General features: G+C 44.4%; 1 protein-coding gene across 3 annotated transcripts in view; it reads left to right on the plus strand.

Moving 5' to 3' along the window:
* SHOC1 (shortage in chiasmata 1) overlaps positions 1 to 18196 on the plus strand; it is a 203922-nt gene that overhangs the window by 148084 nt on the left and 37642 nt on the right. For all 3 annotated transcript variants that reach the window (XM_075594058.1, XM_075594064.1, XM_075594073.1), the window contains 4 exons: positions 1905 to 2016; positions 5328 to 5449; positions 10373 to 10466; positions 17515 to 17646. In XM_075594058.1, the coding sequence (XP_075450173.1) occupies positions 1905 to 2016; positions 5328 to 5449; positions 10373 to 10466; positions 17515 to 17646 (460 nt within the window). The remainder of the gene's footprint in view (positions 1 to 1904; positions 2017 to 5327; positions 5450 to 10372; positions 10467 to 17514; positions 17647 to 18196) is intronic.

The following is an 18196-nucleotide window of genomic DNA, read 5'->3' on the forward strand; positions in this document are numbered from 1 at the left end:
GATCCAACTTCACCCTCCCAACCCTCAACACCTGCTGAAGTCCATCTCGCACTTGGTGTGCTCACCATGCCCCCCACTTTAATGGGTGCTTGCCACAAACAGGACGGTACCGCAAGGCCGAGATGGGGATGGAATACACCGACCTGGTGCCCCGAAGCCGCATCCGGATTGCGGATTTCGTAGTCATGGGTAGCCGGGGTCGGAGTAGGAGAGGTGAGGATCTTAGGGTTCACTAGCCGGGTGGGGTAGGTGAAGTCGGCGACGTCAGACAGAAAAAGTCAAGGCAGGGTTCAAACAAGGCAAGGCGAGACGATGCTTGCGACCAGCACAACCTCACAAGTGATTATGCTCAGCCAACTTCCTGATAGAAGGGCTGAGACTAAATAGCAAGGTCATCCAATCAGTCGCAAGGGCTGCACAGCATACTGAAATTAGGATGTAGCCAATCGGGTAACCGGAGATTCATGGAGGCAGAGCCTGCGTCCAATCCACACACCTACTGCCTGGGTGTAAGAGGCAACTACTTCCTCCCCCGCACTATCTAGCCTCCCCCCCACCCCCGGTCACCTCTGCTGATCCCCCGCTGCGCATCTCAATCTCTACCTGCCCCCCTGTGTTAGCACCCTAAAACTAACCCTGTCCACTTCTAGCCCCCCCCCCCCCCACCAGTGCCCCCCCTTTTTTGGTGTGACTTACCAGCCAGCTGTCGCTCTGACGCTTACAGCATCCTTTTCTGCGCCATCCGGGCACCTTGTGTTGTACCCCCCCTCCCTCCTCAGTGAAGGCCAAGTTCACTGTAGTCCTAACCATTCCCTGCAGCGGTACCGGTTCTGCTGCTGCCTTGAGTGGCCGCAGGCTCCAGGCCACCTATTCCGCGATGTCCTGCGCTGGGGCAGCGTTGCCACATGCAGCCACACCCCCGCTCCCTCTCCCTTCTATACTCGGCGGTCCAGATCCTGACACCTCCAGGCCTCCGCTGATGGAACCCGCCCTATTACTAATGATGGGTAAAAGCATCAAAATCCATCTCCCTAACCTGTTATTTTACAATCTGCTCTATGGTGCAAAATCTGTAGACTTGATTTGATCAAGTCTCTATCCTCGCTGAATCTGCCCTTACAACCCAATCCGTGCAGATTTATCTCGAAATCCGTCATTGTGTCCAATCCACATGGATTTTACCCGGAATCCGACCTTGCGTCCAATCTGCGTGGATTTGACCAAGAATCCAACTCCATGTCCATCAACAAGAGTTTCCCCTGACAAATCCTCTCCCTTGCCCTAAGTACCCCTTACTTAACCCCTCCTCCTGGCGTGACATCACGGTACCTCAGGGGAGGGGCCTTTCAGCCTTAAGTCATGTCACTTCCTTACAAGTCCAGGGCTCTCTTTCCTATTGTCTGATTTTGTTTGTTGCGCTTATTGTATTAAAATTCCCTGTATTGCATTGTCGCTTCTATAGAGCACTGTGGGCACTATACAAATAAAAATATACATACAACATTTGAATATCACTGTAATATTAATAGATTCTATATAACTATTACCTGATGAAAGGAGAAATATCACTCCCTAAAACTTGTTTTTCCCCTGACTTGTTAGTCACTTGAAAAGGTATAACAAGCAACTGATGTTTTAGTACTTTCCCTTCAATATATTTATTTGAACCTATGATCAAATCTAATAATTTTGGGGTAGAAATATTCAAATGTATCACTGATATGTACAGTACTGTATATGGCGAAAGGTGCAAAGGATACAAGCAACATGATCAATGTCTTTCCCATAACACACGCAGACAAACCAAGGTTTGCCAGTTTTATGAGGCACTTTATTCAAATAAATGCAAAAGACAAAAACCACACTACTGTACTAGTGATCTTGCTGAATTTGTTTTGTTGCAGATACAATATTACATGTATCGAGAGGAGCAGCAGTGCATCTTTGCAACTATTTGGAGGGACTGAACGATGTGCACTGATAACTGTGGATGAATCCACTGCCATTATAATGCAGGTATTTTTTGGATTATTTACTTATAGAGCACCAACAAGTTCTGCTGCACAGTTCATATGGTAAAACATAGTTATTTAAATAAATATTTCAGAATTAACATGCACTGGTACACCAGAGAAAGAGGTCTCTTGGACTGGCACCATCTACAATGATGAGTGGTGGAAACAGGAGGCAAAACAGATTTCTGTTGCGCAATTGATTATAAATAAATAGCAAACAAAAAAAACGCTTAGAACACGGATATGAGCTTACTGCAGTATGCCATGAACAGATGAACTAATTTATGGTTAATTGTCATGTGATACAGTAACTAAGGGTGGGGCAGATTTTAGGTAGAGGGAGGGGTATGGTCTTTTTGGTGTCTCTATAGGTCTAGACAGCAACAAATGATGGGTGTTTTTTTTTTATAGTTTAATGTTGCTGATAAAAAATAATATTTTCTGGGGTATGAGTGTTTGAAATTATGAATGGACATTGACTTTATAGCTTGCTGAGAGTACTAAAGTAGTCCTTACAAGTCTCAACCAACATTCACAGAAAGCTTCTCTCAATCCAAACCCCCTGAGTACCATGTTTCTTCTATAATGCTGTGTCAGAGCCAAGCCTTTTAATCGGAAACCAATGTTATCCCAGATATTCTGGCTAAACACACATCTCAACCCTACACTGAGATCCCTCCTTTCCCCCTCTTTCAGTAACATTTGTTCCATAACTGTTAAGCTTCCCGCTCTCATTTTGTAAGGTGTACAAAGCGCAGGGATGTTGCAGTTTGAGAATAGTTTGTTGTATATGTAGCACATATATCCCCGCCCTCTGTGAGATATGTGTCTACGGTGTACGTGTGGTGCAATACCTGTGGCTCACAGGAGGTCTGAGCCTCCGCTGCAGGGAGCCTGGGATGTATTCTGGAACAATCTTCCTCAGCGCCTCCCCTTGTAACGGATCCTACTATGTTGGTCCCACACTCTTGTCCACAGTCCCCACCGTACCTTAGGAGCCCTTGGGCACTCAACCACCTTAGTGTCAACAAGGATATAGCCCCACCCTTTATGGGTGGTCAGCGCTACCACTGTACTGTATGTGTTGGTGCACTTTGATGAAGGTACCTGCCAAGTACTCCAGTACTTGGTGCGGCCGACTTAACAACTAGGATCCAGCGACATGGGCTTTCAGCAATGAGTCCGCCTCTGTGTGGGGTGGTATCCCGCTGGAGTGTCCCACCGTGATGACAGTCTCTGTATCTTGAGAGGTGGTCTGGTCCCAGACCACAATTATCAGAGCTGTGCAGCGTTGCAGCTGTGTCCCTTATCTATCAAACAGCTAATGGGGGCAGGGTCCCTACCTAAGGGCCTGTCCCTATAGCAACCACAATCTGAACAGGTGAGTCGGGGCCTAGCTTGGGCTTAGGGCCTAGTGCAGAGGGTCACGGACCCCTGCACCTACCTCCTATCCTGACCTTGTCCCAGCACCGACTGCCTGTCTCGCTCAGTGCGCTAAATGTATCTATATCCTGGCAGGAGATCTCTGCAGCCCTATTGGCCGTCTGTGCCCATCTGGTTAGCAGCCCCAGGGGCTGCTGGGTGTTGTAGTCCCCGTGGAACCTCCTTACTATTGGCGCCGCGTGCGTGTAGCTTGCTGCGCAACTGTAATGGCCTTCGCGGTGCACCTCCTGCGTATGCGCGACTCTTGTGCCTGCGTGCGCAATTCAAGATGGCGGCCCCCGCTAGCCAGGTGCACCGCGAGCTCCCGGCGACCGGCTCGCCTCTCCAGCCGCCCCCGCACATTCCCGACACCCGCCGGACATCGCCGCCGGGGTAATGGGGGGGACACTGGGAGCCCAAAGGGAACGGGGCTACATAAATGTTATTAAAGTTGAGTATTAGATTTATTTTCAGTGCTATGTGTTGAGTTGTTCTTTTGTGTCTGTCTTGGTTTTTTTTTATGGGTCAGGATCCCTATTAGCTTACCTAGCGCTGAGCTTTTCTTACTTATATAATATACATTGATATACTGACTTTATGGTACGTACATTGTTCATGACACTTTAAACGAAAGAGCACCTGGCCTTGGAGCATAATACATAATATTCACATAGCAGCAACACATAAGAAACCTAAACCTTACTTTAAAACCCATTGGTACTTGGTTTGTAATTCACTTTTCTATTAGATCATGCAAAGTCCCAAAAGAGAGTGCGCCCTTCTGTGGAATATAAACAAGACAAACAACATGCAACATATAAAATAAAAATAATAAAAGGGAGAGAGAGAAAAAATACCAATAGTGTGATATTGCAAATAAAATGTATATTGTTACAAATGAAGGTATCTCACTCACAAACAGGCTTAAAATATAAGCATAGCACAGAAACATCTTTCACGATCCTCTGATCCTTTGATACTCTGGTAGGTATACACGCTGCTCGCCCTGGTACTCCCGAACTGCAGTTCCGGTTTCGCCGTAGCATCTCTGCTTAGTTAGGAATTGCGTACAACGTATCCCTTCCACGCCTCCTTGTAGTGCGGATGTGCTGTATGCGTCTGACTGGCCTCACTTGTATAAACAGGATCCTGGACTGAGTCAAACATTCCCTGATGAAGCTAGATAGGGTAGCAAAACCCATTGGAAGGTGAATGTCCAGAGATCTGGTTTTGGACTATTAAGATCGTCTCACATTGATACAGTAGCTGAAAGATAGGCGATCGGAGAGATTGGGTTGCTGAGCCAGAGGTGTGGAACGAGAGGCCAGTGAGCCGCATACAGCATATTCGCACTACAAGGATACAGAAGAAGAGATATGTTGTACGCTGTACGCGACCCCTAGCTACACAGAGACGCCATGAGGAAATCGGAACTACAGTTTGGGAGTACCAGGGCGAGCGGATTGTATATCTACCAGAGTACCCAAGGATCGCGGAAGGTGTTTCTATGCTACACGTATGCTTATATTTGAAGCCTGGTTGTGAGTGAGATATCTTCATTTGTAACAATATACATTTTATTTGCAATATCACACTATTGGTATTTTCTCTCTATCCCTCTTTTATTATTTTTGTTTTATATGTTGCATGTTGTTTATCTTGTTTGTATTCCACAAAGGGGCGTACTCTCTTTTGAGACTTTGCATGAACTGTATATAATCAACTGGGAGGGAATATTTTGAGTGCTGCATCAGTGGTAATCTCTTTTTGTAGTTTTTGGTTGTTATATTATATCGTGTGTATATAGAGTGTCAATAGATATTAGATTTGTATAAAATTGTCACATTTATAGCTAGCGCCACGGATACTTACTTTTGACTTTTCTATTAGAACCTGGAGGAATTAAAGTGTGACAAATCTTCAGAGAGCATTATCCTGAAGCTGGTGGCGCTGTCTCTGCAGTACAGCTGCTGTTGGATCGTGTTATATTCTAAGGAGAGAATTAATTCTGAGTAAGTACATCTCTTATTGATAAACTAGAGGACATTTGATTCTGCCAGAGGCACTGTAATGGGATGGAGTGACACAGTAAGCAGACCAGATTTTTCTGATCAAGCCATGCTACACTGTTTCTGTAATAAGGAAAACGTAAATGCCAGTGTTCAAATGAACTGGTATATTCTACTCTCCTTACAGATACTGTATCCTACTCTTAAATATTTTTAATATGTACGTGTGTGTGTGTATATGTGTGTATATATATATAGCTGTGTTTCCCCCACCCTCTGAGATATTGTGCCGTTATATGGTGTCATGTGCTGGTTACCTGCTAGTTTACAGGATACTGAGGTGTCCGCAGATGGTAGTGGGGACATCAGGACAGGCTTTTGGGGTAGATGATAGTTCTTTCTCATGTCGTTTTCAGCGCCTCCATCTCTTGCAGGCTCCAGGGATGTGGAGGCAATCCCTGCAGGAGAACTCACCAACACTCTCCCTGATAAATTGCACTCACGAGGCAGGAGTATAGTTTAGTTGGAACTATCTTTATTCTTGCAACAGGCAGGATACACAGCATACACTGCATACAATCTCAATAGGCCTCCAGCCTCTGGATGGTCCCTGGACTCGCGCCCCCAGCCCTGAGCACCAAGGGCGGTCCTTACTCTTCCCTGACTCCCTAGCGAAGTCAGAGGTATCATTCCCACTCCCTTAGGGGAGGGGATAGAAGGTGGCCAGAGCCCTGTGCACACTCTTCTAGGATATGTCTCTCAAGGGAGAAACAGAACTGGCAACATTTGGTAATGCAGCCCCTTAAGTACAGAGGTGTGAAGGGTCCAAGGCCTGAGCCCCTTATTGGGTAGAATACAGGCCTTAGCCGCCTCCTCCCCTGTCACTCAAGGTAGCTGCTTGCTGGTGGGGAAAACCCTGGATTGGTCCTGACACTACCTGCCCTGTTACCAGGGTCTGTGTGTCAGGGAGGCAGATTAGTAGACAAGCCAGGCATGGCTACACACACACACACACACACACACATATATGTAAAAGCAGACACTAGCACTCATGTAAAATCACAATAGGGTCTGGTACTAAGGTCATAAAATAACATAAAACATACTTTACCACCAAGGCAGATGGTAAAAGAGACGACATCACTCAGATGTAGAGCAAAGAAACTTGTATCACCACACCTCCAGTTTGGCCATAATAGATCTTTCCCAACACATTTAATTCCCACATTTAACTCAGATTTGCGGAACATATTGTTATTATCCAAAAGGGATTCATGCAACATAATCTATCAAGACACTTTAAGGAGTGTCATGATCAGAACCCCGTTGGGATTTAAATGTGTTGGGATAGATCCTCACAGGTAATCAGTACTACACCTAGCAGTAGCCTAGCCATGATCTCCCAGAGGGAGGGAACATGCGCTACAATTGGAGGCGCTGCTGAGATGGGCATTGGCAGGACAGGCTTTGGACTTTGTACTGGCAGCGGTTGTAATACATAGAGGCCGGGGTGCTGGTGCTACCCCAGGGACCCTGGGCACCTATTCTATGTCAAGGAAGGGGGGAGTCTCTCTTCGAGGCGTCACCGGGGAGGAGGCTGCTTAAGCCCTTGCCAGAGAGACTTTGTTGGGACGCACCCCGAGGGTATGGTACCGGGGAGCGTGGTTATCGTTTATCATAGTCCAAGACAGGGACAGGACAACCCTTGCCATACACCGTGAGGACCCCTGTGCACCTACTGTATGCACAATGAACTGTGCAAGTTGGGGTGCACCCTGAGGCGTCACCAGGAAGCATGTCACCCTTCCTTTTCTTCTGAACATGGGCCAGGGCCTTGACAACGTACTGTGAGGACCCTTGGGTACCAATACACATAAACTGTGTTTCTGGGACGGGACCTTTCAGGCTCTGGGGTAACCCGTGCACCATGCACTGTGCTTCTGGGGGCGTGCCCGGTGGGAAAATTATCTCGGGAACGTGTTACCCCACATCTCTGTTCTACAAGGGACGGGCCTCTCTCTCTTGTGCACCTTAGAGGCGGGCCCCTTATGCATCTCCCCATGTGATTGTATTGTAGCTCTGCAATGCTCTCAAAATGGAGTGCTTAGCGAAGTCAAGATGGCGCTCCCGCCAAAATCGCGAACCTCATGGGTTGCAAGAAGTAAGCAATCATTTCTGCAAAAAGTTTGTAACAAGTTGCAACCTTTTCAGCGGCAAAGTATAGCCACACCCCTCCTTGTGACTCGCTCATCCTGAGCCTGGCCACTACTTGGTTCACCCTTCTCCCACTTTGAGTTCCACCTAGGTGAGGAGCAAATGCCTTGTATCCAATCCTGGACTTTGTTTCAGCCATGGGAGGAGCTTGCCACACCCTGTGGAGCTTCAGTTCTGCGGAGCTGTGGACAAGTGAGGAGCTGCTAATAAATCCTCTGCTTTTCTACCGTGTCTACTTCATCTACTTGGACCCAATAATAGTACAGTGATACCATTCAAAAAGGGCATTCACTTGTGTAGCGAAATAATATTTGTTGATATTTGGTAGACCAAGTCCACCTTGCGATTTATGCCTTTGCAGTGTTTTTAGTATTTGTCCTTGGCTTTTTAAATTCCCAAATAAATGTATTAATTTTACTTTGTAGTGTAGCAATATACTGCTTGGAAACTTTCACGGGGATAGTCTGAAATAAATACATGAGCCTCGGCAGTATATACATTTTAACACAATTCTACCTATCCACAAGATAATACTCTTATTCCACCTTTTTAAATCGTTTTCTATTGTTTTTGTTAAAGGAGTATAATTGGCCTGAAACAGATCTTCTACTTTTGGTGTTATGTTTGTACCTAAATATTTATACTTCTATTCTTCCACTCGAAAGGGAAGTTTTCTTTGACTTGTGCCGCCACCACTGCTGGAAGTCTAATATTTAGGGCCTCTGTTTTTGTTAAATTGATTTAAAAATTAGATATTAAACTATCTACCCAGAACCTTCATTATATTTGGTAATGAGACCAGTAGATTTGTTATTATCAGAAGAACATCATCCACATATAATTCTACCTATCCACAAGATAATACTCTTATTCCACCTTTTTAAATCGTTTTCTATTGTTTTTGTTAAAGGAGTATAATTGGCCTGAAACAGATCTTCTTCTTTTGGTGTTATGTTTGTACCTAAATATTTATACTTCTATTCTTCCACTCGAAAGGGAAGTTTTCTTTGACTTGGGCCGCCACCACTGCTGGAAGTCTAATATTTAGGGCCTCTGTTTTTGTTAAATTGATTTAAAAATTAGATATTAAACTATCTACCCAGAACCTTCATTATATTTGGTAATGAGACCAGTGGATTTGTTATTATCAGAAGAACATCATCCACATATAATGCAATCTTATGTTCTTTCTCACCTATTCTAACTCCCGCAATATCTGGATGATTCCTTATTGATTCTGCTAATGGTTCCATTATTAGGGCAAAAATCAACGAGGACAAAGGGCATCCCTGACTGGTACCATTAAATATTTGAAATGAGTTCGAGACCTTTCCATTTACCTTGAACTTTGCTGACGGATTACTATATAATGCCTTTATATTCTGTCTAAACATATACCCCGTTCCTATTTGTGCCAGCATTTTAAACATAAAATTCCATTGCACTCTATCAAATGCCTTTTCTGCATCTATAGATAATATCATAGCTGGAGTCTGTGTTTTATTAATCTGGTCCAGTATATTTATAATTTGCCTAGTGTTATCCTTGGCTTCTCTTTTTGGTTTAAATCTGGTTTGATCCCCCTTTACCAGATCCGGTAAATATTCATTAAGTCTGTTTGCTAAAATTTTCAGTAGGGTGCCTATTCATTGCTATTGGGGTTGTCTTTGCTCCAATTGAGGTACAGTGGCAATCAATGGGTGTATTGGGTAGTATTTTGTTTTAATGTTTATTGTGGGTAGCGGGGGTGGATGAAGGGGGTATTTGGCCCATGGTGGGTGTTTATGCCTACCAGGTGGGTAACTGGAGGAGTTAACCTGTTAACCCCTTCATTATCTTAGCGTTAGTAACCGCTACGGTAATGAAGTGGTTAACTCCTCCCACAACTCCCCCCCCCCCAGAGGCCTAAATACCCACCCCTGCTATCCCCAATAAACAGAGCACTGGTATTTAACCCATTCATTACCTTAGCGGTTAGCCGCTAAGGTAATGAAACTGCCTGTAAATATATTTTTATTACATTGGATTGAAGCAGGAGGTCGCCGGAGCTGGTATTAATGCATATCAGCTCCGGAGACTCCCGGCTTCAATCCGATGCAGGAACAATAAAAAAAAGTCCTACCACAAATCCCATGTGGCGAGATGAAATTGGCGAGTAGCTCGCTAGGTGAGAGCCTCGATGTTCTCATCGGAGCTACTAGAATAGGGTAATTTAATAAAAAATGCAAGTTGGAGCTCTTTTTGAGCTCCCACTCGGCGTGTTTGAGCAGGAGTGCTACCGCTTGGGGAGGTGCACTTCCTGTACGAGTTTAGCAGGTCATCTGAGCTTTCTAAATAGCAATCTTGCCAAATCCTACGGGAAGTGCTAAAAAAGCTCGATCAGTATTATAGTTATCGAAGCTACTAGAATAAGTCCCAGAGTTTGATACATCCTGGGCTTCATGTAACTCCATTCCTAACTTCTATTGACATTACACTGACACATGGTGTGTGTGCAGAAGTTAGAGCAAAAGATACATTGACACAAATAGACGTGAGAAATATTTTGCTCCAAATTTGCTTTCATATCGTTCCCCCATAATGTTATAGACATGGCAACAGGTTTTTGGGAACATGTGAGACCCATACAAATCTACTTCTTAATGTTTACTGGCTTTTCAAAGCAAAACTAATTGTAGTTGCTTTATTAGCTGTGTTTCTTGTGTATTACAGGTACAGCCTGCCAGGAAATATACTACAGAACTTGGCCTTAATGTATGCAGCTTTAGTTCCATTTACTTCAAAGTCTGAGGAACTGGAAGTGAAGGTACAAGTTTGTCTTTAATAACCATATCTTTGACCTCTGCAAATGAAACCACACAAATATAATATATAATAATCATTACTATGATATACTGTAGTATGACTATACTATACCAATTAACTCAACATATCGGGAATATGTGGTCCATTCCTGGTTTTTACCTACCAAAAGCATTATGTGATATATATTTTTTTCTGAATGAAAAAACTGAGACTATAAATCTCACAATGCTTAAGGGGATGTGTTAAAAATCTAGACTCCAAGAAACTGACAAATTAGATTTAATTGCTGGCTATTTGATGCATTGTCAGTTTTTGCATAGAGAACAAAGCCCTAGCAATAAAGTACATGTAAATGCTCCAAGCATTACATCTACAATGAAAGCATTGCTGGATTTAATGGAGCAGTCCATTTTAGGATGAAATTGAAATAGGGACAGTGGCATGTTTATTAGGTTTAAATTAAGCTGACTTCCCCAAAAGTATAAGTATTTTAAAATATTTTTTAAAAACTCTTTAACAATCCCACAATAAACTGAAACTTGAGAAATTGTAGAACTTATACCCAATGTCTTTTGGTGAAATATATTCTTTGTTTGCAAATTAATTATATTATTATTATTATGACAACATAGCCTACCTATCATTTAAGTTTTGCCATTAATTAATCATATAAATATCGGTAGCTGATAACCTGGAATTCAGTGGGCCCAGAGCAAAGGGAAACATTTCATTTTAACAGAATGTAAATATCTAAAACAGTTACTCTGAGGATGATTTCATCTTTTTGAGGAAGCTACTGTATTACACGGATTGGTTGGACTGCCTCTTTAAAGATAGCATAGCAGAAAGGGTACAGATATATAACCCTCTGTGTCTACAAGCAACACAGGCTCACTGCCCCATAGCAGGTTCCTCTCTACAGGACAGGTGACTGTAACAAGCCAGTAGGAAGGGTGGCAAAGGAGAAGGGACTAGGAGAGAGAGAGGAGCTGTTAAGAGGAGGCGGCCATAACAGTTCAGTCATTCCTGCATGACCCTGAAGGAGTTTGGGGAATGCTTTTGAGGAAGTGCTGCACGCAGCTTGACAAGTGCGTGCATGGAGCCCAGCAGAGCAGGACGAGACTGCATGGTGCGAAGAAGAGAGAGAGATAGCCGTGCGACGGAGACCAGCCGCGGGGGACCGCACGGCAGGTCGTAAGCGATTGGGACACAGCCGAGGATACCTCTCACCAACTGCATTCATATTAGTACCGAAGCAACTTTGCAAAGTAGAGGCCTGCAACACACATACACCTTGTAACAAGCTCCAACGGATATGCCGGCACTTCTAACATATAGCCATGGGAATCTCCCACACAGCCATGCCCTTGGTGTATTCACAAACTGCAGCATTAACCATGGAAGTATTGCCCATATTAAATCAGCAAGACCTGCAGAAAGCAGACAGTCCTAGGCATCGGCAAAGTGTGGCTAGCCCTAAAACATAGGAAGTCAGCCAGAGCTGTCACAGGAACAAACCTCGAGAGTCAGTTACTGATGAAACAATGGCCCGGTTTGGTCATTAAAAGTGGAGTAATGTTTAGAGCTGCCAAGAAGTCCACACCCACAGTGACCAAGCAGTTGGTACTCCCCTACAAGTATAGGCAAGTGGTACTCAGGTCTCTCCATGATAATCATTGCCACTTGGGTGCTTAAAAGACTCTAGGATTAGTGAAGTATTGCTCCAATGGCCCATGACGTGTAAGAATACTGCAAGAACTGTGGAAGGTGCATGCTAAAACCCTGCTAAAAAAGGCAGCAATTAATAAATATCAATGGTGGACCATTGTATTTGATCTGCATGAACTTTTTATAGTTGTAACTGGACAGGAAGAATACCAATAACATCCCAGTGGTCACAGACCATTTCACCAGGTATGCCCAAGCATTCCCAACAAAGGACCAGCAAGCCACTACCGTCGATAAGGAGCTCTGGAACAAGTACTTTGTTCATTATGGACTGCCAACAAGGATACACTCGGACTTTGAAAGCCGCCTTATTAAAGAGATATTACGTATATGTGGAATAAAGAAATCCCGGACAAACCTTATCATCCCAGGGGAATCTGAAGCCAGAGAGTTTTAAAAGAACATCGTTGAACATGATGGGCAAATTAAACTCCCAGGGGAAGACACAATTGAGCCAGTACGTACATCCTCCGCTACATGCATATAATTGTACTCAAAACAATGCCACGGGCTACTCTCCCTACTACTTAATGTTTGGATGAGAAGCCTGATTACCTATTGGCCTGTGTTTTGGAGTTGCTGCGGATGGCACATCCCTCACCACCTACATGAAATACATACAGAAACTTAGGGAACAACTACAAGAAGCGTACAGGCTGGCTGCCACTACAGCCGATACCGACAATCAAGGGAATGAGGGCCGATATGACAGGATAGTGCGTGACCAAGAGTTAAAAAAAGATGGTAGAGTGCTTATCCGGAATCTGGGTATACAGTACCTGAAAAACAAAATAGCGGACTGCTGGAAACCAATGCCCTATGTAGTAATAGACAAACTAAAAGGACTGCTGGTATACAGATTGAAGCTTGAAAAGGGAAGAGGGTCAGAGAGGACATTTCATAGAAAATTGATAAAAGTAATAAAAGGGGCACACGGCCCGAAACGCGTAGGTGTGTTACCTGCTGTTGTTCTTAGGGGTCATGTTTGATCCACTTATGGAATAAAGTTGTTTTTGTGCACCTGTGAACCTCCTCCTGCTTTTTTAGGCAGTACACTGCCTTTTTTCACTTGTATCCTGCTTATCCTGCCTGGTGGACTGCACACCGTCGAATTACCGCAACAGAACCGCACTATGGATCGTGGAAGCAAACAGTGAGTCATTCCTGTGGGTTTCCATGCCCTTATTCAACACTGTATGGGATAATCTATGTTCTGTGTGTATGTGCCTGCGAGCACTAGGTACTAGTCCCCCATCCCTATTAGGAAAGTTATATTGTATACAGTTGTTATTGGAGTGGTCCTAGCGGAGATTTCAACATCTATTAATGGGACTTTTCAACTTCTGATGTACCGGTTACCCACACTCCATTTCATAGGATTCACCTGTTACCAATAAATCAGTTGAAACAAAGTCAGTTGCCTTGAAAGAGAAGATATAACAGAAGTAGATGTCCAGCACCGCAGGACTTACCGGTAAAACCGAGGTCAAGGCACAAATTGTAGCTCATCGTACCCATGTACTCAGGGTAACGATGAGTCTTAGGAAGATGAGGGATATAGAGAAGGAAGAATGTTGGGGCACCTGTCTGATATTCTTTATCAGGAAGGAAGGTATAGGGATAGGAATAGTATCGGTGAATTAGATCCAGAAGGAGGAGAATTTGCCCCATTGCATCCTCTGAGGATGAGTTTGAAAATGCAGTACATATAGACAATTACGACCAGCCATCCTGCAGCAAGTGATTACCCATACCTAGTGGGGTTACTGAAAGCCAAGGGGAAGTAGTAGCCACACTTTAGGGGTACTCGCCACATCCAAAAAGGGAGACCAGACCTCCCATGAGGCTGACCTATGAAACTCTAGGAGTGTCAATAGAAATCCACGTAGTTTGTGTGGCTAAATGGGTGGTACCAATGACATTAGATGTTAATGACTCTGGAAATTGTGGAACTGTGTGGTGTAATAATAATGTAATATTTAAGAACTGTCTTCGTGTTGGTTTCTAGATACCGGTGATACTGTGCAACTAGAGAGTTAGCATTTTTTAGTTTAGACTGTGTGAAAATGTTCCTATATGATGGGGACATCAGCATTTCAGCAGGAGGAGGATGTAACCTCCCTGTGCCTACAAGCAACACAGGCTGACTGCCCCGTAGCAGGTTCCTCTCGACAGGACAGGTGACTGTAGCAACCCAGTAGGAAGGTTAGTGAAGGAGGAGGGACTAAGAGAGAGAGGAGCTGTTAAGACGAGGCGGCCATTACAGTTCAGTCAGTTCATGCATGACCCTGAAGGAGTTTGGACAACACTTTTGAGGGAACGCTGCACAGCTGGATGAGCGCGTGTAGTGGAGCCCGGCAGAGCATGATGAAAGAGAGATAGCCATGCGACAGAGACCTGTAGAGCGGGACCGCATGGCAGGTCATGAGCGATTGAGCCACACTGCAGAGGATACCTCCGCTGACTACATTCATGTTGGTACCGAAGGAACTTTGCAAAGTATAGGCCTGCAACACACACATACACCTTCTAACGAGCTCCAAAGGGTTTACCAGCACCCCTAAAATATTGGCCAGTACCCATCAGGACTGGGAGGCATGACAGTGCTAGATTCTATAACCCATTCGTTTAGCCATCCTATTGTACAGTTTGATAAATGTGCAGTAGTGTGTAAAGCAGTGGTTTTCAACCTTTTTTTGGTTAAGGAACCTCAGAATTCGTTTAGTAAATTCTGGGGAACCCCAACGCTCGCCCCCCCATCTCTCACCCCCAGTCTCTGGGCCACTCCCCCCTTGCACCATCTCTTGCCCGCACACTCCCTCTCACACTCTCTACCTTATGTTCACTCTTCCCCTCTCACTTACACACACCCACACTCCCCCTCTCACTCACACACTCACTCTCCTCCTCATTTACTCACCCACACACACACCGCTGAGAGCGCTTACCTGATCCATCCTCTCCCTTCTGTCAGCCAGAAGTTGACACAGCTTCCGGTGCCGGGCAGTAACAGGGAGAGGAAGGATAGCAGTGCTGCTACTGAGCTCGGTAGCCGCCGGGTCACTGCTACATGGGGTACCGCCGTGCCACTGCTACATGGGGTATCGCCGTGCCACAGGGCCTGGGACAGCTGGGAGAGTTGTCCCAGTTCTCCCCTCCTGGCGACCGCAGAACCTCTGAGGGGTGCTCGTGGAACCCTGGTTGAAAATCACTGGTGTAAGGTGATCCTGATGTTAAGGATCACGGTCTCAGGTTGGTATATATCCCTATATCTCGACAAACCCACAAGCCCACTCGCCCACGGCGAGTGGATTTCAGCAGCTGGCGAGACGGCAGCCGGCGGCAGAAGAGGAGGACTGAAGAGTGGAGCGACACCGGAGGAAGACAGCTGGTGGTGGGAGAAGAGGACCACCATGTCAGCAGAGCAGGCAGCAGAGGCTTTACACGGCAGGCATCAGCAGGAGGAGAACAGCATTGACACCATGTGAGAGACAGGAGAACAGCCGGGAGGAGCGCGCCCCAGCGGTTCGACCCGGAAGTCTACTGACTTCGGTGTCTGCCGCTGCTACAGCACAGCTCCTTCCCGTCTGTTCTCCCGTCTCTCACATGGTGTCAATGCTGTTCTCCTCCTGCGGCTACCGCCGCAGGCCATGTAAGCCCTCTGCTGCCTGCTCTGCTGACATGGTGGTCCTCTTCTTCCACCACCAGCTGTCTTCATCTGATGCTGCTCCGCTCTTGAGTCCTCCTCTTCTGCTGCCAGCCGCCGTCTTCCTCCTCTGCTGCCAGAACCCACCGCAGTATATATATGTATATATATGTATATGTATATATATATATATATATATATATATATATATATATATATATATATATATATATATATACATATATATATATACTGCGGTGGGTATATATATATATATATATATATATATATATATGTGTGTGTGTGTGTGTGTGTGTGTGTGTGTGTGTGTGTCAAAAGGAATGCTACTAAGCGTGGCCAAATGTCTGCAACAAAAGACAAAGGTATCCAATGGGACAAGATACACAGTTAATTACTTCAATGTGTGTATTCTCATGAATGAGGGTAATTTAGTTAAACCCTTTGACCAAAGTGTTATAAGCCTGCAGCCACTTCACGGCATTACCGGAATGCAGGTCCTGATACTACCAGTGAAAAGCTCATCCAACCCCACTTTTTAAGTAGCAGGTTTTTTCATGTTCACGTTCCTGTGCAGGACAGGTGTATTAAGGCCATTCTCCCTGCACTGCAGAGGTAAATGAGAATTTTCACAGGTACAGTAGTAGTGTTAGGCCCTGCATACTGGTCATGCCGTGAAGTGACTGCAGACTTATAATGCTTTGGCCAAAGGGTTTAACTAAATGACCGGATATGGTGCGAATGGTGCTCAAAATCACATGTGAACCCTATATACAAATTGTATGATATGTTCATGTAGTTAATGGGTGCTTCAATAGTTGCCCACAATAAGAACAGTTCATATATAATGATGGCACAGAGGAATAAGTGCCTAGTGGTGTCCTATAGGTACACATAGAAAATGGCACAATTTTAAATCCTCTCCACAATGTACAAAATATTTAGTAGGAGGAGAAGGTAACTTAACTTAGGGCTGAAGCCCATTACCTGTCAGCCTCCTTCATCAGCCAGTCCAGTCACTCCAGGGCATGCAGTCCGTGATAATCAGGAAGAGAGATGTGGAACCGGAGCACGGCAAGAAATCCAAAGATCCAGGGCAACTCTAGATAAAATAGTTCATTGAAAAGCTCTGATGGAATACAGATGGACAATGCACCTACGTATTTCGTGAGTGAGCACTTTATCAAGGTTTTTATAAAGTGCTTACACATGAAACGCGTAGGTGCGTTGTCTTTAGATTTTTTGCTGTGCTCCGGTTCCACACCTCGACCCTTATTCATGAGCATACTAACATTGAAGTATTTAACTATGTATTTCGTCACATTGGATATATATATATATAGATATATATATATATGTGTATATAGATATAGATAGATATATATATATATATATATATATATATATATATATATATATATATATATATATATATATATATATATATATATATATATATAACTCAGGCACCCACCTCAGCGACAGATTCCATAGTCTGAGGGAAAGGGGTTACACACAGAACAACTTTTGGTTTACTACAGTGAAGTACGAGACCCATTTTGTACTCACATAGCAACCGCCCTTAGGGCTATTACTGCTACCATGTAATATGTGATCCCCATTAAAACCACATAATACAATTCAAATCTGTGTTCAGGTTCTCATTTCTCCAGGAGTGGAAGAGACTGGATTATTGATTCAACGGATTGCTGAGCACACAGTCATGCGATGTAAGAGCGACCCTTACAAGTGGCTGGACAAGTCCTGGCTGTCTGTCTTGCCTTCTGAGGTTGGTGTTCAGCTTCATTTTATAATGCTTGGATAACTGGGTTGGCAACTTGTTTTTAAATGATTTGCAACTGCAACTTTGAAGCAGCAATCTTCTCCCTTGACACACCATCCCCCTCTAATTGTTCTTTTTTCCCCCTGAACGGTGGAGTCTCCTACTGTATACTGTGGTGATCCTATACTCAGAGTGTTGGTGATAGTGATGGTTCGGTGCCTGTTGCTCCACACGCCCTCTCCCCCCCCCCCCCCACCCCCATTAAAACAAAGTAAAAAAATTGATCTAGGAGTACAGATTGCTGCTTTAAATTGGGGCTCCAATACATTTTGTATAGAACCGCCTAACTAAAATGAAAACTGACCAATTATATGCATTTTTGGTAGGCATCGTTCTTTGCCAAGTATTCCCACTATAATTACAGTTTTAAAATAGATAAAGAGTGTTTTGCTTTCGTTCTGGTCTATTTATGGACCAAGTTCCATTTACCAAGAACTCCATGTACTGTACTATGCTCGGCTGTCAATGTCTTTTTAGGCACATAACCTGGAACGTG

This window comes from Ascaphus truei, chromosome 1 (genome assembly GCF_040206685.1).
Source record: "Ascaphus truei isolate aAscTru1 chromosome 1, aAscTru1.hap1, whole genome shotgun sequence".
In the NCBI taxonomy this organism is placed as follows: Eukaryota; Metazoa; Chordata; class Amphibia; order Anura; family Ascaphidae; genus Ascaphus; species Ascaphus truei.